At 36.1% G+C, this 26,472-nt stretch overlaps 1 protein-coding gene across 1 annotated transcript; it reads right to left on the bottom strand.

Moving 5' to 3' along the window:
• Positions 1-1,208: 1,208 nt before the first annotated feature.
• Positions 1,209-5,174, bottom strand: LOC125020777. Its single transcript, XM_047606271.1, has 6 exons — positions 5,084-5,174; positions 4,835-4,892; positions 4,080-4,406; positions 3,607-3,858; positions 2,886-3,050; positions 1,209-2,665 (listed from the first exon to the last, which is right to left on the bottom strand). The coding sequence occupies exons 2-6, from the start codon at positions 4,887-4,889 to the stop codon at positions 2,592-2,594; spliced, it is 873 nt and encodes a 290-aa protein (XP_047462227.1). The 5' UTR covers positions 4,890-4,892; positions 5,084-5,174; the 3' UTR covers positions 1,209-2,591.
• Between the last annotated feature and the right edge of the window lie 21,298 nt (positions 5,175-26,472).

The following is a 26,472-nucleotide window of genomic DNA, read 5'->3' as shown; positions in this document are numbered from 1 at the left end:
TAAATCTATATTCTTGACCTGAATACATATTGTAGTGTTTCACACAAATTAAGCTATAGGGTCTTTTCTGTGAGGTAATTGAAGCTTGAACACAGTCGACTGTTGGTCGTAGCATAATTTCAGTCACTTGCATGGTGCGTTCACTGACATCAAGGACAGAAAACTCATTCTACAACGACAGCAACAACATCAACTAATAGAACACAACAGAACTGATCATAAACACATGCGCTTATTAATATTGTGCACTGCAGAAATGCACAGCCTATAGCTGTCAGTGTTGTTGCTGTCACGTCATCAGCGACTAGTTGACTTCCTGCTTGAAGCATCATTGCACAGGAGTAAAGTCGACTCAACTATGTGCCCTGCAACAGTGGATCAAGAGTGGTTTGAGGAACGCAGTTAAAGTCCAAATCTTTGACTGCAAGCTTCACAGATCTGCAGCCATCTGTGGGTCCTGCTGGACAGATAAGTCCAATTCATGGAGGCCCCACCTCACAACTTAGTCTTTATTAATCCCCAAGTGATAGTTCAGGTGTCTTACAGGACTTTAAGGTTTTGCTGCTAAAGTCTTGTGGCCAAAGACCAAAACACACCTTTAAAGGTCTAGTGAAGTCCTTGCCTCTACTGGTCAGGATAGTTTTGGCTGTAAAGGTGGACCTATATAATATTAATTAATTAGGCATCATGTTCTGACTGATATTTATTTCATTTTTATCTTAATTCCCACATCCAGAGAATGTGCTACACGGTCAAGGGCATCCAAGCATCACTGATGTGGACTAAAAGCTGACCCATGTGGTCCACTGAAGCATTAACCTGATAAGCTTAATTGTGCATACTCATACTTTATTTGTGTTTTTGATGTCAGTTCAGCTTCTTATAGTACTGAAATAAAAAGAAGGCCTTTGCCAAATGCCCTCTACATTATTGGTGAACAGAGAAGGAAAACTGAGACACTATTAACACCCAGAGGGACTTGATGTTGTCTCGTTGACCCCATCATGTGGCCAGTGATGCTTACTGCAATATTTACAACTCATTTATTCAACCTGTCAGTTGTTCCAGATCGTCCACATCTTAACCATGAGCTCTGCTATGACTCAAGGGACAGTTACTAATAATAAACCTAGACTAATGAAGAGATTAAACAGCGTCGTTCTTTCTTTTTAGTTCATGTTTACACTGGCAGTAAACACAACACTTGATTATGTACCAAATTCTTTATTAAACTTTATTTCATTACAAATCTTACAATAAATTACACATCATTTCAAAACTTTGCCAACATTGCTGGAAAAACAAACAAATGAGTTAAATAACTTATTTTAGACCAAATCAATGTTTAAGTAGATTTTGCAGTTTCATGTTCATGTTTTTTTCCTGAATATGGACTAAATATTTACATACTTGTAAAAGTAAAAACAAGTCTACACGTTCTCCAGCATATCATGTACAAAAATGCATGTATATAATTTATGCTAAATATGAGTTATTTACTAATTAAATCACAACACACATCATGAAAATATGAAAACATTAATGATAAAATGAAATATAACTAAATATGTTACTGGGAGGTTAAAGTCAAAATTGTACAACACCATAATACACTATTTGACAGTGAGTTGAATAAAATGCTGCTCAATTATGCATCAACAAATTTGCTCTGTATATCAACTTTACTGCAATATATAGTGATTATACAGATGTAAGAAGTTATTTATACAACCATGAAAATAAATTGACATTAAAACCTCATATTAACTTCATGCTGTATAGTGGAGGTACAGTTTAAAAGTCCCTGGTTTCACAAAGGCCCTTTCAAATATGTGGTTTTAGTCGGCACTCATATGCATATGAACTGTGGTTGTCGTCTTTCAGCTTTTGAAGACAACGGAATTTCTGAGCAGCAGGTGTGAGTTTGTGTTTTCTGTTTGTTGTCTTGTTTTTTAGATGAATCAAGGAAGTGGTTATTTGCTAGCCACTACCTGTGCACAAAGACCTAATACTAAAAGTGTATATATACTGCATGAACAGTGGACCTGAGCTTTAAGACATTAAGAATTAGCAGTGATGCATTGTGGGTGGATGCTGTGTAACTGTAGTAGATTTAATGTGTTCTAATGTGAAATGTAGCATCACTTTCTAGTTGACCTCTGATCTACTTTACATAGGTACACATTGATGTCACATGATTTATCATCTCTGTAAAACTTTGTTGTAATTCATGTGTGTTTTAAGGTTACAACAATGAATGAAGACCAATGAAAGAACATTTTAAAGTATGAGCCTAAGGTTAATGTTTGACTCTTCTTAATCTAGAGACCACCTTCACCTGTAAACACAGTAATAATGTTCAGTTTGTATTCATATCTAGGTCACATGAAAGGACCAGTGAGACTTTTTTTAATGTCCATTCTCTGATGAGTCACAACTGGTTTGGAGGCACAAGGGAGATCTACACAATATTAGTAAGGTGGTCATAATGTTATCCCTGATGGGTGTACATTTAACAAAGGTGAACAAACAAGGTGACTCATAATGGTCAGAAAAGATGTTTCAGGAGAAAATGAAGTAGGATTTTAAAGTCAGTTGCATCTTGTGTATCTTGCAGCCGTCATCACTTTAAGATCTGAGTAGATTATCTCATCTTCAACGTCATCTGAAAGAAGTTGAAACTGTTTAAATGTGTCTTCAATAATCCATGTTTTAAACTGTCATAACACAGAATAGTAACAGCACTAATGAACTAACACCTACATGATTTTTAAAACATTCACTCTATGTATTTTACAATTCTATAGTTAAATATCAGTATGGGTCTTAGTGAGCCTGAAGGTCAATGACCTGATAATCAGTAGAGCTTTTACTGCATCTCTCACCTTTACTAACGGTCACAGGGCTTGTTGTCTTGTTTCTTGGTGTCTTGTTGCTTGTTGTATTGTTGAAACGTTTGATTCCAAGAATCACAGCCAAAAGGGGAAGTAGAGTGGCCACACTTGATATCAGAGCCACAGTCAAAGGAGAGAGATGAGAAGAGATGTTACCTAGAAAATACAAACATTAACACAGATTAGGCAGTGAAATCATCTACCATATTTTCCGGACTATACGTTGCACCGGAGTATTAGTGGCATCTGTCAAAAAATATGTCATGAAGAGGAAAAAAACATATATAAGTCGCACTGGTCTACAAGTTGCATTTATTTTTCAAACATTTAATTAATAGCCGGGTCTCATATAGGCTAATGGTCGGGGCTTTGTTTAAACGATATAGCCTACTACAGGCCAGGTAAAAAAGACAAACAAACAAAAAAAACAACTCCATCGCCTGGAGCAAACTGATGGACCACAGAACACGCTGTTAAAATACTCTGAATTGACTGGGAGTGAAGCGCTACAGAGACAGAGACCCAGGTCACAGCGCAGCCAGGAGAACAGCACATGAGGAAGATGAAGATTGTGGTCATAGCGTAGGCTATATTTTTGATATATAAGTCACTTCTGAATATAGGTCGCATGGCCAGCTAAACTACGTGATGACATGACTAAGAGTCAGGAAAATACGGTACATACTTTCTGTTTAGAAAATGAATTTATTACCTGAACATCTTGTGAGCTGGATGACTGTTTGTTCTCTGCTGACGTTGTTTTGAACATCACACTTCAGGTTTCCTGTCATCTGACCGTTTAAACTTACGGTAATATTGTGTTTTTCTACAGCTCCGCTGTGATTCAATAAGTTATTGTCCAAAGATAAAATGATCTCTGCTCCATCTCCCTCAGAGGAGCAGCTGACCATCATCTGTTCTGCCGACAAACATGTCTGAGACACAGCTGGTTTAGACACAGGAGCTGGAAGACAAACATATGATCAAAATCCACTGTCAACTCTGAAAATCTTTACAGTATATATGTTTCAATTAATGCTTCAGTGAACCATTTAACTCATTTTCTCATCAAAACACAGTGATGATGAAATATGTACATATATAATATTTGCAAATTGGCCCTTTAACCAGCTACATTCCATTAAATTAGATTTGAATGAAATACAATTCAATTTTTTATCTTACCTTGTATTTCTACATGGATGTGGATTATATGGACAGATAGGCCATTGGTGGAATCAAATGTTTCCAGCAGGTAATCTCCAGAATCTTCCTTTGATGCCTTGTTGAGCTTAAATGTTCCATTGTTGAAAAACGTCATTCTTTTGTCCTTTTCACTATTGGTGTCTGTTAGGTCTGTATTTTTCATTAAACTAAAAATTATATCGCTATTCTTTTTCAAAGTAAATTTTTTAGTTGAAGTTGGTAGGTGAAACATCAGCGGCTCTCCAAGTTTTCCAAAACACTGTTTGGTTGTTATAGTAGGTTTAGTTAAGTTGCATTCTACACAACCTGATAGGAACAAAATACAAACAAAATACAAATTAATTTTTTTTTGTGGTGTATATTTAGTATTTAATTTCAATAGAGAAGGTAAAACAATGGTTGATGGTTTCCAGGTAAATGTGAGGATAATATGCAGCTTTCTACCATGACGGTAACTATACAGTAATTCACAGCCATGAGTTCACTCTGTGTATGTATTCAATCTATTTCTATCTGTTATCAGACACTTCCAGGAGAAAATCACTTCAACATGATCACTTCAACAAATCTTGAGTGAATGACTGAATAAACTCGACTACGTTCCATCAAAAGTCTCAGCTTGAGCAATCATCCAGTCATAATAAATCATGATAATCTTCAATAGAACTTTTCATGCCTCAACATTTTAATATCCAGATATTAATATCAGTGCAAACTTAAAAGCTGAATTGTACCTTTTGAAAGAGCTGCCGTTGCCAGAGATGAGATGATCATGTAGATCCAAATCATTTTCTGCTGAGACAGAATCAGTTCATCATTGTAAAGTTGCATGGTGTCATATATGGTTTCTGTAGTGGACTACCACGCAGAGCTTTATTTCAGTTAAACTAAATATGTCACAAAACAACATAGATACAATTTAAAATACAAGACTTTTCATGCACAGCAGCGTTAGGATCAGCAATTGTAAAACGGTCACTCACCACATTTACAAAGCGACGTCTTCTTTGTAGATTATTATCTGGGCGCTAAGTTTCTCACTCACAACTCGTTGGTATGTTGTATTTTTCTGCAAGTCAATGTGTTTCAGACAATAAAAAAAATAAATAAAGAAATAAGTATAAAATAAAAAATGTGATAAGTTGAGATAAAGCTTTATTGTCTTGCCCAGATGGTGGCAGAAATTCCTCTTTGACAGGGCTCAACAGGCACATATATACATACATACATAGACACATCTAATAAAGGACACACATCCATAAACCAACAACAGACTGCAAGGCCTATTTAATATTATTCAGAGTGGTTATGGCGGAGGGAACGAAAGATTTCTTGTAGATGTTTTTGAGGGCCAGTGGTTTCTGAAATACTTGGCTTGTAATGTGCATTTAACATACAACAGTAGCTTTTCTGTTGTATAGTTACAGTAATATTAGTTGTTATACTTTGCTCGGGTTGAAAAATCTGTAATCTCTAAAAGTGGTTAAAATGTGTCAGACTACAATGAGTTGTTTCCTTGTTTTTCAGATGAAATGTTAAATGACAGAGAGGAACTTGATTGTCAAACTAGTTTTCAAGGGCTCGTTCCTTCTATGTTTTATTTCTCACATAAGCAGAGACAATAGGTTTGTATTGTTTAGATATACAGCCAGACTCAAACTGCACTTTACACCACATTTGATTTGAGTTAGTGATTGATTCCAAACATGCAAATGATATGTATATATGAACTAATAAAACAGAAATGATGATACAAAAAATGGACAGTCAATAAAATCTTTAAAAATATTAAATAAAATAAAAATGCCGCATTCACTAAACAAAAGTCATATCACTGTTAAACTATAAAACCTTCAGGACAGGTTGTTGGGAACAATGTTTCTATATTTTTATAAATATTAATGATATTTGCTCAATGTTACTAATAATTTGTCAAAGCCTCAGTTTGAACACAGATAATGAATAAAAATTCAAAGCTTACATGTTAAGATTTTATTTCTAATCATAATTGTTAAGTATTTTTACATATCTGGTCATGATAAATGTCAGGATTTTACATTTTAAACTAATGAAATTCTGCACTTTCTTCATTCTTTAAGTAAAGTCACTCACCTTCAGTATGAAGTCTTCTACGTGTCTTATCAACTGTCCTCTGACTTCTCCTCTGACAGCAGGGTCGTGTACTGTACCTATTCTATTCGTCTTGTGGTGTGTAGAGAATTGAGGAAGCGGTTTTTTAGTTTCACTGAACTACATCTGAGATACTTAACTGTCGATCTAATTTAGATTCACGTATCGTTCTTTAATCTAATACACTTTATTTTTAACAGTAGGTGACTGTGTGTGACATTTAGAAAAGACATTTTATGCATCTGATCTCAACACTTAACAGTTATGATGAATAAATGTTCAAGGAGTCAGTGGCCTAATTTCATCTTAGAAAATCACTATTATTAATGAATTATTATCATAAATTATTCTCACAGACAAATGCAGAGAGAAGATATGTTTATAGTGTGTAGTGAATGTGAAGTTATTACTTCCAGCAGACGAGGGAAATGTGCCAGTGAGAGTATTATATTCCTTCTGTTATTTTCTATGGAGCATGGAAGTAGACTTTCTACACATTGTTTTCTAATTTAAAGTTAGTGTTTTATCATACAACAGTCTGCATGTCACTGACTCCAGCTTTCATGTGTTTCATTGTGCGTTCTCTGAAGCCTAAAGTAGCTCCCATTAGAGGCTTATAAAATATGAAATTATTCTAATTATTAAAATGTTGCGTTGCGCAGCTTTATCAGGCAGATCTGATACACTTCTTAATCAAGATAACGTCCACTATATGACATCTGTCATGTGCTTCTATCAATATCTAGATGTAGATGGACTTTAAATATCAATAGAACATACTTTATTTTCAAGTCACGCTTTTACTCTATAGCCTGCATATCAAAGTTTGTTGGAGCAAACTAAAAGGAAGTATGTACTTGTAAACCCTAATGTGCGATGGTGTGTGTTAAAACCACAGCTTTTTCCACTCGGTGTCTGTCTCAGCCCCAGTATGAGGCTAGTGTATATATTTAGCTGTAAAGACAAAGGGTAAAAGCCCAGAGGTGGGTATATTAAAACAAAAGAAAGCTACAGTAGATATGGTTGCAGTATCTTAGACTGGAGGGCCTTGTCTCAAATACCAAATATATGAAGTTACAGTTCAGTTCTGTTTACATAGATGTAAGAAGGTATTTCCACAACCATGAAATAAATTGCCATTAAAACCTCATACTAACTTCATACTGTATAGTGGAGGTAAAGTTTAAAACTCCCTGGTTTCTCAAAGGCCCTTTCAAATATGTGGTTTTAATCGACACTCGCTGCATATGAACTGTGGTTGTTATCTTTTGGTTGGGTCTGTGAAGGTTCTCAGGCATCCAGGTCATGGTAATCTAAAATGTGCTGAACAAGGTCAGCTGGACTTTTTTTTTTTTTTGGATTTTGATATACTATATTTATCCCCGAGGGGAAATTCTGTCCTGCTGTTTGACCCATCCAATTGTTCACACACAGTAATGTGTACCCCTCTGGTGGGTGCGCCCGGGGAGCATATTGGGGATTGAATATGCCATCCATTTTTTAATCGATGGAATTAATATATTCATTCCAGAACGTCAGTGGACACAGGCCATGCAGACAAATGGAAGTATGTTAGTAATGTCAAGTCACTCTGAATTGTCAGTGAATGTGGAAAAATGTCTGCAAATGTTGCAGTAATTTTGAGAGCAGATGAGGGAAATGTGCCATTAAATTCTTGTTTTTTACAGAGGAGAATGGAAGTACGACACTTTGCACATGTTGTTTTCTGATTTAAAGATACTGTTGTCACCGCTTGACAACATGTGTGTTGTTGTCACTACCATATTCATAGTGTATTCCCTGAAGCCTTCAGCAGAACCCAACTAAAACAGACATTGGTACTACAGAGTAGATCTGTTAATACAGATGTTGTTAATGCTGGGTTTCCCTGTTACATGAACTGTTTGGCTCCACCATGTGGTCAGAAATGTTTCCTACAAGGCCTCCAGCTTGTATCTCTAGTTCTCTGGTAGTAGCTGTTAAGAACTCCAGACATCAGTCCAGAAGTGAATAACACTGCCCTTCTTGTTATTTTTGCACCAGCCAGTGGGTGGGTTATATGTGTTATGGTATTTTGTAGGGGCTGACGTTGAGTAGTTGATGATGTCATATATATGAGCATTGTAGAAAGTAATGCTTTGTAACTGTTAAATCTACATATTGTAGCGTTTCACACAAATTAAGCTACAGGGTCTTTTCTGTGAGGTAATTGAAGTTTGAACACAGTCAGCTGTCGGTCATAGCATAACTTCAGTCACTTGCATGGTGCGTTCACTGACATTAAGGACAGAAAATCACTCTACAACCACAGCAACAATGTCAACGAATAGAACACAACAGAACTGATCATAAACACATGCACTTATTAATATTGTGCACTGCAGAAATGCATAGCCTATAGCTGTCAGTGTTGTTGCTGTGACATGATCAGTGGTTAGTTGACTTGCTGCTTAAAGCGTCATTGCACAGCAGTAAAGTCAACTCAACTATGTGCCCTGCAACAGTGGTTCAAGAGTGGTTTGAGGAACGCAGTTAAAGTCCAAATCTTGGACTGCAAGCTCCACAGATCTGCAGCCATCTGTGGGTTGTGCTGGACAGATAAGTCCAATTCATGGAGGCCCCACCTCACAACTTAGGCTTTATTAATCCCCAAGTGATAGTTCAGGTGTCTTACAGGACTTTAAGGATCTGCTGCTAAAGTCTTGTGGCCAAAGACCAAAGCACACGTTTAAAGGTCTAGTGAAGTCCATGCCTCTACAGGTCAGGGTAGTTTAGGCTGTAAAGGTGGACCTATATAATATTAGTAAGTAAGTAGGCTTCATGTTCTGACTGATATTTAGTTCCCTTTTGTCGTAACTCCCACATCCAGAGAACGTGCTACAGGGTCAAGGGCATCCAAGCATCACTGATGTGGACTAAAAGCTGACCCATGCAGTCCACTGAAGCATTAACCTGATAAGCTTAATTGTGCATACTCATACTTTATTTGTGCTTTTGATGTTAGTTCAGCTTCTTATAGTACTGAAATAAAAAGAAGGCTTTTGCCAAGTGCCCCCTACATTATTGGTGAACAGAGAAGGAAAACGAAGACACTATTAACACCCAGAGGGACTTGATGTTGTCTTGTTGACCCCATCATGTGGCCAGTGATACTTACTGCAATAGTTACAACTCAATTATTCAACCTGTCAGTTATTCCAGATCGTCCACATCTTAACCATGAGCTGTGCTATGACTCAAGGGACAGTAACTCATCATAAACCTACACTAATGACGAGATTAAACAGCGTTGTTCTTTCTTTTTACTTCATGTTTACACTGACAGTAAACACAACACTTGATTATGTACCAAATTCTTCATTTAACTTTACTTTATTACAAATCTTACAATAAGCTACACATCATTTCAAAACTTTTCCAACATTGCTAGAAAAACAAACAAATGAGTTAAATAACTTATTTTAGACCAAATCAATGTTTAAGTAGATTTTGCAGTTTCATGTTCATATTGATTATTTTTTCTGAATATGGACTAAATATATACATACATGTAAAAGTAAAAACGGGTCTACACGTTCTCCAGCACATCATGTACAAAAATGCATGTATATAATTTATGCTAAATATGAGTTATTTAATAGTTAAATCACAACACACGTTATGAAAATATGAAAACATTAATGATCAAATTAAATATAACTAAATATGTTACTGGCATGTTAAAGTCAAAATTGTACAACACTGTTTGATAGTGAGTGGAATAAAATACTGCTCAATTATGCATCAATAATTTTTCTCTGCATATCAACTTCACTGGAATATACTTTGTCATTACTGTAAATGTTTATACAGATGTAAGATGTTATTTACACAACCACAAAAATAAATTGCCATTAAAACCTCATGTTGACTTCATGCTGTATAGTGGAGGTACAGTTTAAAAGTCCCTGGTTTCACAAAGGCCCCTTCAAATATGTGGGGTCTGCTAACCTGATAAGCTTAATTATGCATACCTGTACTTTATTTGTGTTTTTGATGTCAGTGCATCATCTTCATATGGTGCTGAAATAAAAGGAGGAATTTACCAAGTGTCCTCTACATTACTGATTAGAATCAAGGTCCTTATTTCTGTCAGAATAGTCTTGGTGAACAGAGAAGGAACACTGAGACACTATTAACACCCAGGGGGGCTTGATGTTGTATCGTTGGCCCCATCATGTGGTCAGTGATGCTTACTGCATTATTTACAACTCATTTCTTCAACCTGTCAGTTATTCCATCTTAACGATGAGCTCTGCTATGACTGAAGGAACAGTTATTTATCATAAACCTTAATGGTAAACTTAAACAGCGTTGTCCTTTCTTTTTATTTCATTTTTTTTGTACAATGACAGTAAACACAACACTAGATTTATCCTTTATGTACCGAATTCTTTATTAAACTTTATTTCATTACAAATTTTACAATAAGCTACACATCATTTCAAAAACCAAATTCGTAAAGTGAAAGTTATTTATGGGTTCTCCAGCACATCATGTAAAATAAAAAATCATGTTTATAATTTATGCTAAATATGAGTTATTTACTAATTAAATCACTGGTAGTGAGTGGAAAAAATGCTACTCAATTATGCATCAATAATTTTGCTCTGCATATCAAGTTCACTGCTGTTATTCACTGGAATATCATTGCTGTTAATGATTATACAGATGTAAGAAGTTATTTACACAACCATGAAAGTTAATTGCCATTGAAACCTCATGTTAAGTTCATGCTGTATAGTGGAGGTTCAGTTTAAAAGTCCCTGGTTTCACAAAGGCCCTTTCAAATATGTGGTTTTAGTCGGCACTCGTTGGACATGAACTGTGGTTGTCGTCTTTTGGTTGTTGAAAACAACGGAATTTCTTAGTAGCAGGCTTGAGTTTGTTTTTCCTGTTTGTTGACTCGTTTTATAGATGAATCAAGGAAGTGGTTATTTGCTAGCCACTACCTGTAAATGGTAAATGGTCTTGCTTTTATATAGCATCTTTCTACCTATTGGTTTCCAAAGTGCTTTTACAGTCATAGAAGCGTCTACCATTCGCACGCACACATTCACACACTAGTGTGTGAAGTGCACATGCCCAAGGACACTTGGGCACATTCTGGAATTTGATTTGCTAACCCTCTGGTTCATGGGCAACCTGTTCTACCTACTGCCAAAGAATTAACAAAAACACATATATACTCTGATCTACTTTACATAGGCGTTTTGATGTCTCATGATTTAACATCTCTGTAAAACTGGGTTGTAATTAATGTGGTCTTTAAGTCCTAGACTTGTTTAGCATACATGATTACAAAACTTTAGAAAATCTACTAACAACCAGGGCTTTGTTCAATGAAATGATATATGTGGAACTAAATGCATCAATGTAGAATATTCTGCCAGTTTCATTTTAGAGGTCGCTGGTTTCACAAATGGCCTTTCAAACATGTGGTTTTGCTTAGCATTGGCTGCATTCAGAATGTGATCGTCTTCTTTCAGGTTGTCATAGACCAACCTCTGATCAGTTTGCTCCTCCTGTTTCAGATAAGAATCAAGGAAGTGGCTATTTGTCATCCTCTGTGTAGTGGACTTTAGAATTAAGAAATAAGGACCAGAAACAACAATAGAGATATGTGGCACCAACCTGAATACTCAAATACTCAGCTACCACAGAATAGCTGAGTGTTCCTGCTGGCCCTGTCCATCCTTGTTTTAGCCACAGTGCACCCAGCTTCTGGTGGCTTCTTTCAGTGGGATCATGAGCCATGTCACAAAGCTCAAATCATCATAGATGATTTTCTTGAACATGAGTTCTCTATTATTAAATCAACCAACAGAGCTCAATCCAGTTGGGATGTGGTGAAATGGGAGATTCACATCTTTAATGTTATTATCATGTCAATATGGCCCAAACTCTCTGAGGAATGTTTCCATCACCTTGTTGAATTTATATCTCAAAGAGATGTTTCACCCCTCATCTGAAAAGCTTCCTCAATTCTAAAGGACTGATGGGAAGTTGAGGTTCAAATAGGAAACTCTGGGTAAAAAAACGTCAGAAACTTGATTGACTTGTTTCTGTAAGAACCAGAAACTGGTGCAACTAATTTCTATTAACGTCTGGATACCTACCTGTGGTTAAGGGGGAGACTGTCAGGCACAGTAATATCTTTTCAGCTGATCATGGAAACATCTCATTTGATGGCCAACGTTAAGATTAGGATTAGTGATTAAGGCTAAAGAGAGCTGCTGGATGAAGATGTAGGAATGGGGTCTTGTTCTTCTTCATTAGTCTGAGTAGGTGATTCATCTTCAGCTACATCTGACAGAAGTAAAAAGGGATCATTGAAAATATTTATGACGAAATACATAAATAATCAGTACGGGCAGTGAGACATGAGAATGGTGAGAAGATTTATCTCTTACCATACTTAACTGCCATAGATCTTCTTGACTTTAAATATTTGCAACTGAGAAGAAGAAACAGAGACGAAAGGAGCAGAAGAGCAGCAGCACTTGCTCTCACAGCCACAGTCACAAGAAACGTGGGACAGTTATTACCTGAAAAATAGGAATGAAAGTCCAAATTAGGAACTGATATCACATACATACTCTTTGTTATTTATTGCTCTACAGTGATCACATGACATGGTCCCGTAGCTGCTATTATGTTTTATTCAAATACTCGGTTTGAAGGGAATCATTTAAAAAGGTACCCCACTAAATGGAGTGAATAAAAAACTTAGAATACTCTACCTGAACTGGAACATCTTGTGAGCTGGATGATTGTTTGTTCTCTGCTGATGTTGTTTTGAACATCACATGTCAGGTTTCCTGTCATCTGACCGTATAAACTGACGGTAATATTGTGTTTTTCTGCAGCTCCACTGTGTATCCATAAGTTATTTTCCAAAGATAAAATGATCTCTGCTCCATCTCCCTCAGAGGAGCAGCTGACCTTCATCTGTTCTGGTGACAAACATGTCTGAGACACAGCTGGTTTAGACACAGGAGCTGGAAGACAAACATATGATCAAAATCCACTGTCACTTCTGACTCTTTCAGAGTTTCAGTGAAACATAAAACACAACTGAGATAATAAAATATCACAAATACATGTAATTCTGCAAATGTAAATTCCATGGCGTAAAGTATTTACTCATTTGCAAAGTATTTTTATACACAACCAAAACTTACTTTACCTACCTTGTATTTCCAGATGTACAGTGACATTTCTCTGTAAAACTCCATCACAATCATGTTCTACCAGCAGATAATCCCCAGAGTGTGTCTTTGTGGCATTACCAAGTTTGACTGTTCCGTTGTTTAAGTCTTCAAACTCTTTTTTGTATTCATCAAAGAATTTAACTGTCTTTCCACGCGTTTCTCTTTTTAAAATCCTGTTCTTGTCGTCCTTCATCAAAATAAGGGAAGTATCTATTTGTTAGGTGAAAGATCAGCGGCTGTCCTGCTGGTGCACGACACTGACAAGTTCCATTACACTGAAGGAAATTACATTCAATAGAGCCCGAAACAAAAAAGAAAATGCTTAATGTAAAATACAGTAAGCTTTCTTGAATGATAATGTGTGGAATTATTTTTAGGGAAGGCTAAATACACGACAACTTCCACTTTCACTATAAATCAAGATCAAATCCATTCAGACTGATCAGCAGATCGTCTTGTTACACTTTTCTACTTTTTGTCAGAGCTGTTGACACCAGGAGAGCGATGATCATGTAGATGGAAAACATTGTTTCTGTAATGCAGACGTTGGTAGGTGAAACATCGGCTCCCCAAATTTTCAAAAACACTGTTTGGTTGTTGCAGTTGCGCTAGTTAAGTTGCATTCTACAGAACCTGATAGGAACAAAAAACAAACAAAATACACATTAAAACTTTTTCATGGTGTATATATAGTGTTTATAAATAGAGAAGGTAAAACAATTCTCGAGTTTCCTGTTAACTGCATCTACATGACAGAAACTATAGCTTAAGTTCACTCTGTGTATGTGTTCAACCTTTTTCTATCTACTGTCTTGTATTAAGTTGTAACTGAAGTCCTTCACAGGAGAAAATGACTCGTAAAAACACGACCACTTACCTTCCAATCAAAAATCTGGGCTCCAGCAATCTTCTAATTGACATAATAAGTCATGATAACCTACAATATGACATACTTTTAATACCTCAAAATGTTAATATCAAGGTATTAATATTTCTTCACTCTTGAATTGTACCTTTTGCCAGAGCTGTCGTTACCAGAGATGTGATGATCATGTAGATCCAAGTCATTTTCTGTTATGACAGAATCAAACTATTAAGTAGTTGCATGGTATCATACGGGGTAGTGTACTTATTAGAAATTAAACAAATCACATTTTAATTACCGTCACCATTAGTATCGTGAAATTCAAAACTGTCGCAAGCACATTTACAGTAGAATATCTTTTTTGCAGATTATTGTCTGGCTGATGAGTTTCCCACCGACAGCTGTTTGAAATAATTTTGGTATTTTGGTCATTGGAGAAGAGAATAGAAGGGCGAGGTGTTAGTATCCGGTACCTACAGTATACTGCCTGTATAGACATAACCAAAATGAAATATTACCTTGTTCAGTCTTGTATTGTGCATTTAACAGCGAGTAATTTGTAACTAAACTCATCACTATTAAACTATAAAACCTTCAGGACAGGTTGTTGAGAAAAATGTTTTTATATTTTTATAAATATTAATATAGTTACGTATTACTAATAATTTGGCAAAGCCTGTGATTAAACACAGGAAACCAGTGAAACTTCGATGCTGACATGTTTTAAGAGTTTATCTCTTCATTTTCTTGATGTTTTTTAAACTAATAAAATTCTACACTTTCTGCATTCTTTAAATAAAGTAACTGACCTTCAGTATGTAGTCTTCTATGTGTCTTATCAACTGTCCTCTGACTTCTCCTCTGACAGCAGGGTCGTGTACTGTACCTACTCTATTTGTGTTGTGATGTGGAGAGAACTGAGGAAGTGGGTATTTAGTTTCACTGAACTACATCTGAGGTACTTAACTGTCGATCTTATCTAGATAAAATTACTGTTCTCTGATCTTAAACAGTTTATTTTTGACTGTGGGTAACTGTGTGTGACTTCACATATAGAAATACGTTGTGCGCATCTGTTCTCAACACATTTATGTGATCATCTTACTTTAGTAGATTGTGGCGTATAATAATACAATGAGTTGAGTGAATTTATTGAATTTGTAACTAAATTGTTTGCTGGTGTTAAATATGTCATTCATTTTGGAAAATGAATGTGATAATTCAAGTATATCAGTGGACACAAACCACGTAGACAAATGTAGAGAGGAGATGAGAGTATGTTTCTAATGTGAAGTCATTGTGAATTGTCAGTGAATGTGAAAAAATTGTAATAATAATTAATATTGAGGTTAGATGAGAGACGTGCCAGTAAATACATTGGTGCTACAGTGTAGATTTGCTATCACAGATGTTGTTATTGCTGGGTCTCCCTGTTATATGAACTCTTTGGCTCCATCATGTGGTCAGAAATGTTTCCTACAAGGCCTCCACCTTGTATCTCTAGTTCTCTGGTAGTAGCTGTAAAGAACTCCAGATGTCACTCCAGTACTACTGTGAAAAACCTCGGTGTTATATTTGATGATGATTTGTCCTTTAATTTACACATAAAACAAGTGACCAGGGCTGCCTTCTTTCTTTTTGTGTACTATCGACAAAATTAGGAACATCCTGTTTCTGTGATGCTGAAAAATTAGTTCATGCGTTTTTGTCTTCCAGTCTGGATTGCTGTAGTTCATTGCTGTGTGGCTAATTGCTCTCTAAAATGACTCACAACCACAGCAAATGCATTGACAGGAATTAGCATGAGATCATATGACTCTTTAAAATCAAAAACAAATTTAAGCTCCTCCTCCTTACATACACAGCCCTGAAATGCCTCTCTCTATTGTATCTTAACCACCATCATATCATCCCAACAGATCACTTCAGTCACAAAGTGCAGGACTACTTGTGGTCCGTGGAATTTCAAAAAATTGAATGGGAAGTAGATCCTTCAGCTGTCAGGCTCCTCTCCTGTGGAATCAGCTCCTAGTTTGGGTTCAGGAAGCAGACACCGTCTCTACTTTTATGCTTAGACTTTCCTTTTGATAAAGCTTATAGTTAGAGCTGGACTGAACCATCCCAGAGTTCATCTGCAATAGACCTAGACTGCTGGGAGATGATCCACTGAGCACCTGTCCTCTAATTTCTTCTCTCTAGCACAGAGCTCCTGTTGTCTAATTTCTTATCTAATGTCTTGTCTATTACTAGTCAGGCAGTTCTGTGCTACCACTGTATAACATGTTAACTGCTGAACCATTAAACAGTAAACACATCACTTGATTCATCCATTATATACCAAATCCTTTATCAAACTTTATTTGATTACAGATCTTACAATAAGCCACATATCATAGCAAGACTTTCTCAACACATCATGTACAAAAAATCATATATGTAATTTATGCTAAATATGAATTATTGACTATCTAAATCACAACACATTATGAAAATATATTTGAACTATTAATAATAAAATGAAATATAACTAAATATGTTATTGAGATGTTAAATTCAAAATTGTACGACACAATTATACACTGTTTAACAGTGAATGAAAAGCAAATCCCACTCGATTTTGCATCAATAATTTTTCTCTGCGTGTCAACTTATATAGACTTTGTCATTGTTGTTAATGTTTATACAGATGTAAGAAGTTATTTACACAACCATGAAAATAAATTGCCATTAAAACCTCATGTTAACTTCATGCTGTATAGCGGAGGTTCAGTTTAAACGTCCCTGGTTTCACAAAGGCCCTTTCAAATATGTGGTTTTAGTCGACACTCGCTGCATATGAACTGTGGTTGTCGTCTTTCAGTTGTTGAAGACAACGGAATTTCTGAGCAGCAGGTGTGAGTTCGTTTTTTCTGTTTGTTGTCTTGTTTTTTAAGATGAATCAAGGAAGTGGTTATTTGCTAGCCACTACATGTGCACAAAGACCTAATACTAAAAGTGTATATATACTGTATGAACAGTGGACCTGAGCTTTAAGACATTAAGAATTAGCAGTGATGCATCGTGGATGGATGCTGTGTAACTGTAGTAGATTTAAACGGTCGTGTAATGTGAAATGTAGCATCACTTTCTAGTTGACCTCTGATCTACTTTATATAGGTACACATTGATGTCACATGATTTAGCATCTCTGTAAAACTGGGTTGTAATTCCTGTGGTCTTTAAGGTTACAACAATGAATGAAGACCAACTAGAGAACATTTTAAACTATGAGCCTAAGGTTAATGTTTGACTTTTCTTAATCTAGAGACCACCTTCACCTGTAAACACAGTAATAATGTTCAGATAGTATTCATATCTAGGTCACATGAAAGGACCAGAGTGAGTGAGACTTTTTTTAATGTCCATTCTCTGATGAGTCACAACTGGTTTGGAGGCACAAGGGAGATCTACACAATATTAGTAAGGTGGTCATAATGTTATGCCTGATTGATGTACATTTAACAAAGGTGAACAAACAAGGTGACTCATGATGGTCAGAAAAGATATTTCAGGAGATAATGAAGTTGGATTTTAAAGTCAGTTGTGTCTGGTCTTCCTTGCAGCCGTCATCACTTTAACATCTGAGTAGATTATCTCATCTTCAACGTCATCTGAAAGAAGTTGAAACAGTTTAAATGTGTCTTCAATAATCAATGTTTTAAACTGTCATAACACAGAATAGTAACAACACTAATAAACTAACACCTACATGATTTTTAAAACGTTCACTGTACGTATTTTACAATTTTATAGTAAAATATCAGTATGGGTCTTAGTGAGCCTGAAGGTCAATGACCTGATAATCAGTAGAGCTTTTACTGCATCTCTCACCTTTACTAACGGTCACAGGGCTTGTTGTCTTGTTTCTTGGTGTCTTGTTGCTTGTTGTCTTCTTGAAACGTTTGATACCAAGAATCACGGCCAAAAGGAGAAGTAGAGTGGCCACACTTGATATCAGAGCCACAGTCAAAGGAGAGAGATGAGAACAGATGTTACCTAGAAAATACAAACATTAACACAGATTAGGCAGTGAAATCATCTACTGCATTTTCGGGACTATATGTTGCACCGGAGTATTAGTGGCATCTGTCAAAAACTATGTCATGAAGAGGAAAAAAACATATATAAGTCGCACTGGTCTACAAGTTGCATTTATTTTAATTATTATTATTATTATTATTATTTTATTTTTCAAACATTTAATTAATAGCCGGGTCTCATATAGGCTAATGGCCGGGGCTTTGTTTAAACGATATAGCCTACTAAAGGCCAGGAAAAAAAACAAACAAAAAAAGAAACAAGTCCATCGCCTGGAGCAAACTGATGGACCACAGAACACGCTGTTAAAATACTCTGAAATGACTGGGAGTGAAGCGCTATGGAGACAGAGACCCAGGTCACAGCGCAGCCAGGAGAACAGCACGTGAGGAAGATGAAGATTGTGGTCATAGCGTAGGCTATATTTTTGATATATAAGTCGCTTCTGAATATAGGTCGCATGGCCAGCTAAACTACGTGATGACATGACTAAGAGTCAGGAAAACACGGTACATACTTTTTTGTCTGGAAAATGAATTAATTACCTGAACAGCTTGTGAGCTGGATGACTGTTTGTTCTCTGCTGACGTTGTTTTGAACATCACACATCAGGTTTCCTGTCATCTGACCATATAAACTGACGGTAACATCGTGTTTTTCTGTAGCTCCGCTGTGAATCAATAAGTTATTGTCCAAAGATAAAATGATCTCTGCTCCATCTCCCTCAGAGGAGCAGCTGACCATCATCTGTTCTGGTGACAAACATGTCTGAGACACAGCTGGTTTAGACACAGCAGCTGGAAGACAAACATATGATCAAAATCCACTGTCAGCTCTGAAAATCTTTACAGTATATATGTTTCAATTAATGCTTCAGTGAAACATTTAACTCATTTTCTCATCAAAACACAGTGACGATGAAATATGTACATATATAATATATGCAAATTGGCCCTTTAACCACCTACATTCCATTAAATTAGATTTGAATGAGTTACAATTTAAGTTTTTTGTCTTACTTTGTATTTCTACATGGATGCTCATGTTATACAAGAGTTCACCAGTGGTGGAATCATGTATTTCCAGCAGGTAATCTCCAGAATCTTCCTTTGATGCCTCGTTGAGCTTCAATGTTCCATTGTTGAGAAATGACATTCTGTCCTTATCCACTGTGACAGTATTATTAGGTAACGTAAAAATGTTTGTCTTATTCTTTTTCAAACTCAATTTTGGAGTTGAAGTCGGTAGGTGAAACATCAGCGACTCTCCAAGTTTTCCAAAACACTGTTTGGTTGTTACAGTAGGTTTAGTTAAGTTGCATTCTAGAGAACCTGATAGGAACAAAATACAAACAAAAGACAAATATATTTTTTTTTTTGTGGTGTATATATAGTATTTCATTTTAAAAGAGAAGGTAAAACAATGGTTGATAGTTTCCAGTTAAATGTGAGGATAATATGCAGCTTTCTACCATGACGGTAACTATACAGTAATTCACGGCCATAAGTTCCCTCTGTATGTATTCAATCTATTTCTATCTGTTATCAGACATTTCCAGGAGAAAATCACTTCAACATGATCACTTCAACAAATCTTGAGTGAATGACTGAATAAACTCGACTACATTCCATCAAAAGTCTGAGTTTCAGCAATCATCCAGTCATAATAAATCATAACCTTCAATATAACTTTTAATGCCTCAACATTTTAATATCCAGATATTAATATCAGTGCAAACTTAAAAGCTGAATTGTACCTTTTGACAGAGCTGCCGTTGCCAGAGATGAGATGATCACGTAGATCCAAATCATTTTCTGCTGAGACAGAATCAGTTCATCATTCTAAAGTTGCATGGTGTCATATGTGGTTTCAAGACTTTTCATGCACAGCAGCGTTAGGATCAGCAAATGTAAAACGGTCACTCACCACATTCACAAAGCGACGTCTTCTTTGTAGATTATTATCTGGGCGCTAAGTTTCTCAAAACTCGTTGGTATGTTCTATTTTTGTTGTTTGCTTCTTCTGAGAAGAGAATTGAAGAATGAGTCATTTACACTTAACTAAATATACCGATGCACTAAACACATTTTGTACTTTCACATGTACATTTAATGTGATGTTGAACAGAGGCTATTATCAAGTTTATTAATTAGGATTTTCAATGAGCTGCAGTCTGCAAGTTCCATGTGTTTTAGACAATAAATAAATAAATATAAAATAAAAAATGTGATAAGTTCAGATAAAGCTTTATTGTCTGGCCCAGATGGTGGCAGAAATTCCTCTTTGACAGGGCTCAACAGGCACATATATACATACATACATAGACACACATAAGGACACACATCCAAAAACCAACAACACTGAAATACTTGGCTTGTAATGTGCATTTAACATACAACAGTAGCTTTTCTGATGTATAGTTGCAGTAATATTAGTTGTTATACTTTGCTCGGGTTGAAAAATCTGTAATATCTAAAACTGGTTAAAATGTGTCAGACTACAATGAGTTGTTTCCTTGTTTTTTAGATGAAATGTTAAATGACAGAGAGGGACTTGATTGTCAAACTAGTTTTCAAGGGCTCGTTCCTTCTATGTTTTATTTCTCACATAAGCAGAGACAATAGGTTTGTATTGTTTAGATGTACAGCCAGGCTCAAACTGCACTTTACACCACATTTGATTTGAGTTAGTGATTGATTCCAAACATGCAAATGATATGTATATATGAACTAATTAAACATAAATGATAATACAAAAAATGGACGGTCAACAAAATCTTTAAAAATATTAAATAAAATAAAAATGCAGCATTCACTAACCACAATGTCATATCACTGTTAAACTATAAAACCTTCAGGACAGGTTGTTGAGAACAATGTTTCTATATTTTTATAAATATTAATGATATTTACTAAATGTTACTAATAATTTGTCAAAGCCTCAGTTTGAACACAGATAATGAGTGAAAATTCAAAGCTAACATGTGTTAAGATTTTATTTCTAATCCTAATTGTTAAGTCATTTTTACATATCTGGTCATGATAAATGTCAGGATTTTACATTTTAAACTAATGAAATTCTGCACTTTCTGCATTCTTTAAGTAAAGTCACTCACCTTCAGTATGAAGTCTTCTACGTGTCTTATCAACTGTCCTCTGACTTCTCCTCTGACAGCAGGGTCGTGTACTGTACCTACTCTATTTGTGTTGTGGTGTGGAGAGAATTGAGGAAGCGGTTATTTAGTTTCTATGAACTACATCTGAGATACTTAACTGTCGATCTAATTTAGATTCACGTATCGTTCTATAATCTCATACACTTTATTTTTAACAGTAGGTGACTGTGTGTGACATTTAGAAAAGACATTTTATGCATCTGATCTCAACACTTAACATTTATGATGAATAAATGTTCAAGGAGTCAGTGGCCTAATTTCATCTTAGAAAATCATTATTATTAATGAATTATTATTATTAATTATTCTCACAGACAAATGCAGAGAGAAGATATGTTTATAGTGTGTAGTGAATGTGAAGTTATTACTTCCAGCAGACGAGGGAAATGTGCCAGTGAGAGTATTATATTCCTTCTATTATTTTCTATGGAGCATGGAAGTAGACTTTCTACACATTGTTTTCTAATTTAAAGTTAGTGTTTTATCATACAACAGTCTGCATGTCACTGACTCCAGCTTTTTATGTGTTTCATTGTGTATTCTCTGAAGCCTGAAGTAACTTCCATTAGAGGCTTATAAAATATGAAATTAATCTAATTATTAAAATGTTGCGTTGCACAGCTTTATCAGGCAGATCTGATACACTTCTTAATCAAGATAACGTCCACTATATGACATCTGTCATGTTCTTCTATCAACATCTAGATGTAGATTGACTTTAAATATCAATAGAACATACTTTATTTTCAAGTCACGGTTACTCTATAGTCTGCATATCAAAGTTTGTTGGAGCAAACTAAAAGGAAGTATGTACTTGAAAACCCTAATGCGCGATGGTGTGTGTTAAAACCACAGCTTTTTCCACTCAGTGGCTGTCTCAGCCACAGTATGAGACCAGTGTATATATTTAGCTGTAAAGACAAAGGGTAAAAGCCCAGAGGTGGGTATATTAAAACAAAAGAAAGCTACAGTAGATATGGTTGCAGTATCTTAGACTGGAGGGCCTTGTCTCAAATACCAAATATATGAAGTTACAGTTCAGCTGCCTCCATGTCATAGAATCAAACGTGTCCTTTTGTGCATTGACTTCTACTGATCAGTTTGATGGACAGCTGTTTGTTTGTTTGTTTGTTTCACTCGCTGACACCTTTAAACACATTAAAATTCAGAGTGATGCTACAATGTAAATTTGCTTCAGTTGTGTTATCTGAGATCTCACCTCTATGGTACTTACACACGAGAGTTTTTGGCTCTGTGGTTACCACTGATACCCTCCAATGAGAAGGTCTGGGTTTGAATCCAGCTCTGGCCTTTCTGGGTGGAGTTAGCATGTTCTCCAGGTGTGACCCTTGGTGTGAGTGTGAATGCGAATGGTTGTTTGTCTTTGTTTGTAATATTCTGATTACCATCAGTTTAGGAGCCCAAACCCAATGAAAATGCTCCATATGAACACCTCAATCAGAATAAACAGGCCCAGGGGTAGAATATTCATTTTCCCAAACCAAGCTAAAGTCATGTAAACAGTGAAACAGAAAGAAGTTAGGCTCCGTTCTGTCTGAGCATGCTTAAAAGTAGAGGTGCATGTAAACATCAGATGGGAATAAATCACCTCACATGTTAACAGTTGACTGGCAACCTGTCCAGGGTGTACCCCGCATCTCACACAATGGTAACTGGGATAGATTCCAGAAACCCCTGAGACCCTAGTGAGGATAAGTGGCAGTGATGGGAATGTGTGCACATACAAGGACTTTGACTCTGGTCACTTTGCTCAAAGGTACAAGACAATAAAAACAACACTTTGAATAAGCATAAAATAAAAACGTACAAAAAAAAAAAACAGAAACCTGTATACAACATAAGTAAGACTTTCAGAATAAAATAGTACATACATCTATACATCTGTATAGAGCATATATAATTGGATAACCATCAGAGAGGGAGCTATTTAAACATCCAAGATGGCGGCCGTCAGTGAGCTCCTCATCCTCCTCACCTCCAGACTGGTCACCACCTTGGTGAATTGTTACCTTAGGATTTATGTTTTCAGATCAGTAGGAGGAGCTGCCATTTTTGTTAACCCCCTTTCTCCTGTTTTTTGGTATGTCGAGGTAATTAGGAGTTTGTCTTTTATTTTTTCCTCTGGTGGGTTAGACTTTGGTTGTTTTTCAGTTAGAATCGTTTAGTTTGTTATTTTGGTCTGGGTTCACCCCGAAGTTGAATTGTGGTTCATGTATAACTTTACTGGCCAAATAAACCCCTCTTTTGTTCACCTTTGACACCTTTTGTCCTTGTGGCTTCTTGGGACTTGTGTTCACAAACTTCAAGTTTCAGTTTTAACTCAGACTCCTCACTCTGCCTTCGTACTACCAAGCACATTAAAATGTGTCCAGACTTTGCTCCGTTTTCTTTCACTAATTCACTAATACCCTTTGTAATGCATGTAATTTGTGTCTCTGTCTCCCTGCCTCCTGTTTGTGCACTACTGTGCTCTGTGTGTTGTGTGTGTGTTTAAATCCTCCCCCCAATCCAGTGAACACACAGATGCTACCAAACATCTTGACCACTCATGTTTGGCTTTAACAGACAAAAAAAGACAAAAATAAATGAAGAAATAATCGTGTCCCAGCCACGTGAACCAGCTCGGGTCGTTCACTTCAAAGAGCTGAATCATCTGCATCACTAATGAGCGGTAGTAGAAGATGAGATGAGTTTTTGGCTCCATCATGTGGTCAAAAATGTTCCCTACAGGTCTTTTACAACTTAATCTTACAGAAGCTCCTTGGTAGTAACTAATAACACAGACGTCCAGATGTCACCTATGAGATGTGTTGAAGTGTAAAGCTAAAAGTCATCAATTTCCAAGGAGGATTCAAATGATTAGAATCAAAAGTAAAGGAATAAACTGCTCAGTGAATTAATTGATATGGCATTGAATGCATAAGAAACATGTCATTCATTGATTTAATTAATAGGATTCCAAGTTTATTATTCGTCACATGTGTGGTGTACAGGTGCAGCAGCAGTGAAATGAAATGATGAACTAGAAATAAAATAAAGTGAATGAAAATGTCAGTTATATAAATGTCAGATCATGTGCCACAGATTAACATAGATTAATGTTTTTGTTTTTAATTTCATTTACGTTTTTTCATCAGTTCCCACAAACCTGTGAACCTGTTACAAGGTCAAGAGCTGACCCATACACTCCAGCCTTCCTTCCATCTCAAGGCTACATTCTTCAGTCCCAGCACATCTCAAGTTGAATTGTAAGTAAACAATAGGAATTCAGTAAATTAATGAAAGGTATTAAATGAATAAGAAGATTTTTACATTTGAGTAATTTTGCTTTCATCTTAACGCTAAAAAAAAAAAAAAACAGAAATGCTAACAGGCCTTCAGCTCCTCCTCTCCGTTAGTAACTGATGGATAATTGTGCATCAGATCTGTCTTGCACGATAGCATTTCTTCTTTTTAACTACAAAGTCTAATATAAAGACTTAACAAAGACCTGCTAATAATACTGCATGTCTCCAGTGTGTGTGAGACCTTGGTTTGTTTGAGAACTTTGATTCAAAACTCACAATTATATTTTATATCAGCTAATATAACTAATTTGCCACCATAACATGACCACGACTGAAGGAACAGCTACACATCATTTTAAAACCTTAATAATAATAATAATTCGTAAAATAAATTATTTTGGACCAAGTGCATAAATGTTTAAGTAGATTCTGCAACTTCATGTTCACTCTGACAATTTTTCCTAAATATGGACTAAATATTTACATACACGTAAAAATACAAACAGGTCGACATTTATTGGTTATCAAACACATGATGTACAAAATTCGTGTGTATAATTTATGATGAATATGAGTTATTTACTAATTGAATCACAACACATATTATGAAAATATTAATAATAAAATGAAATATAACTGAACATGTTACTGGGAGGTTAAAATCAAAACTTTTATACACTGTTTGATAGTGAGTGGAAAACAATGCTGCTCAATTATACATCAATAATTTTTCTCTTCGTATCATTGCTGTTAATGTTTATACAGATATAAGAAGTTATTTACACAACCATGAAAATAAATTGGCATTAAAACCTCATGTTAACTTCATGCTGTATAGTGGAGGTACAGTTTAAAAGTCCTGGTTTCACAAAGGCCCTTTCAAATATGTGTTTTCAGTCGACACTTGCTGCATATGAACTGTGGTTGTCGTCCTTTGGTTGGGTCTGTGAAGGTTCTCAGTCATCCAGGTCCTGGTAATCTAAAAAGCACGGAATAAGGTCAGCTGGACTTGTAGGATTTCTTGAAGATGTTTCGCCACTCATCCTAGTAGCTTCTTCAGTTCAAATAAACTAGTGGGAAATCGAGGTTTGAATAGGAATAAACTCTGTGGGTACACCCACCAGAAACTTGCTTGACCGGAAACTGGGGTCACTATCTCCATAATGGCTGGTACTTACCCGTCATTGAATGGAGGGAACTATGTGCCTAGGCTACTTATCCTATGAATAGAGCTCTAACGAGGCTATTGTCAGTGGGAGCCTGGAGGCTCAAGGTGTGAATGTTGTTGAAACTTCTTGGGGACAGAAGTCAAAACTGAATTCTAAATAGATGGTAAATTAAATCTCAGTCCACCTCCTCTGTTTCGAGAAGGTTTTTCCACTTTGACATAGATGGCTTCCTTTACTCCTCTCTCAAACCATCTGTCCTCTCTGGCCAGGACTTTGACGTTGGTATCTTCAAAGGAGTGTCCTTTGTCCTTCAGGTGGAGGTGGACTGCTGAGTCGTTCCTTGATGAGCTCGCTCTCCTGTGTTGGGCCATGCGTTTGTGGATGGGTTGTTTAGT

This window comes from Mugil cephalus, chromosome 15, assembly GCF_022458985.1.
Source record: "Mugil cephalus isolate CIBA_MC_2020 chromosome 15, CIBA_Mcephalus_1.1, whole genome shotgun sequence".
NCBI lineage: Eukaryota > Metazoa > Chordata > Actinopteri > Mugiliformes > Mugilidae > Mugil > Mugil cephalus.
Note: the sequence above shows the minus strand (reverse complement) of the source record. Positions and strands in the feature narration are given on the sequence as shown.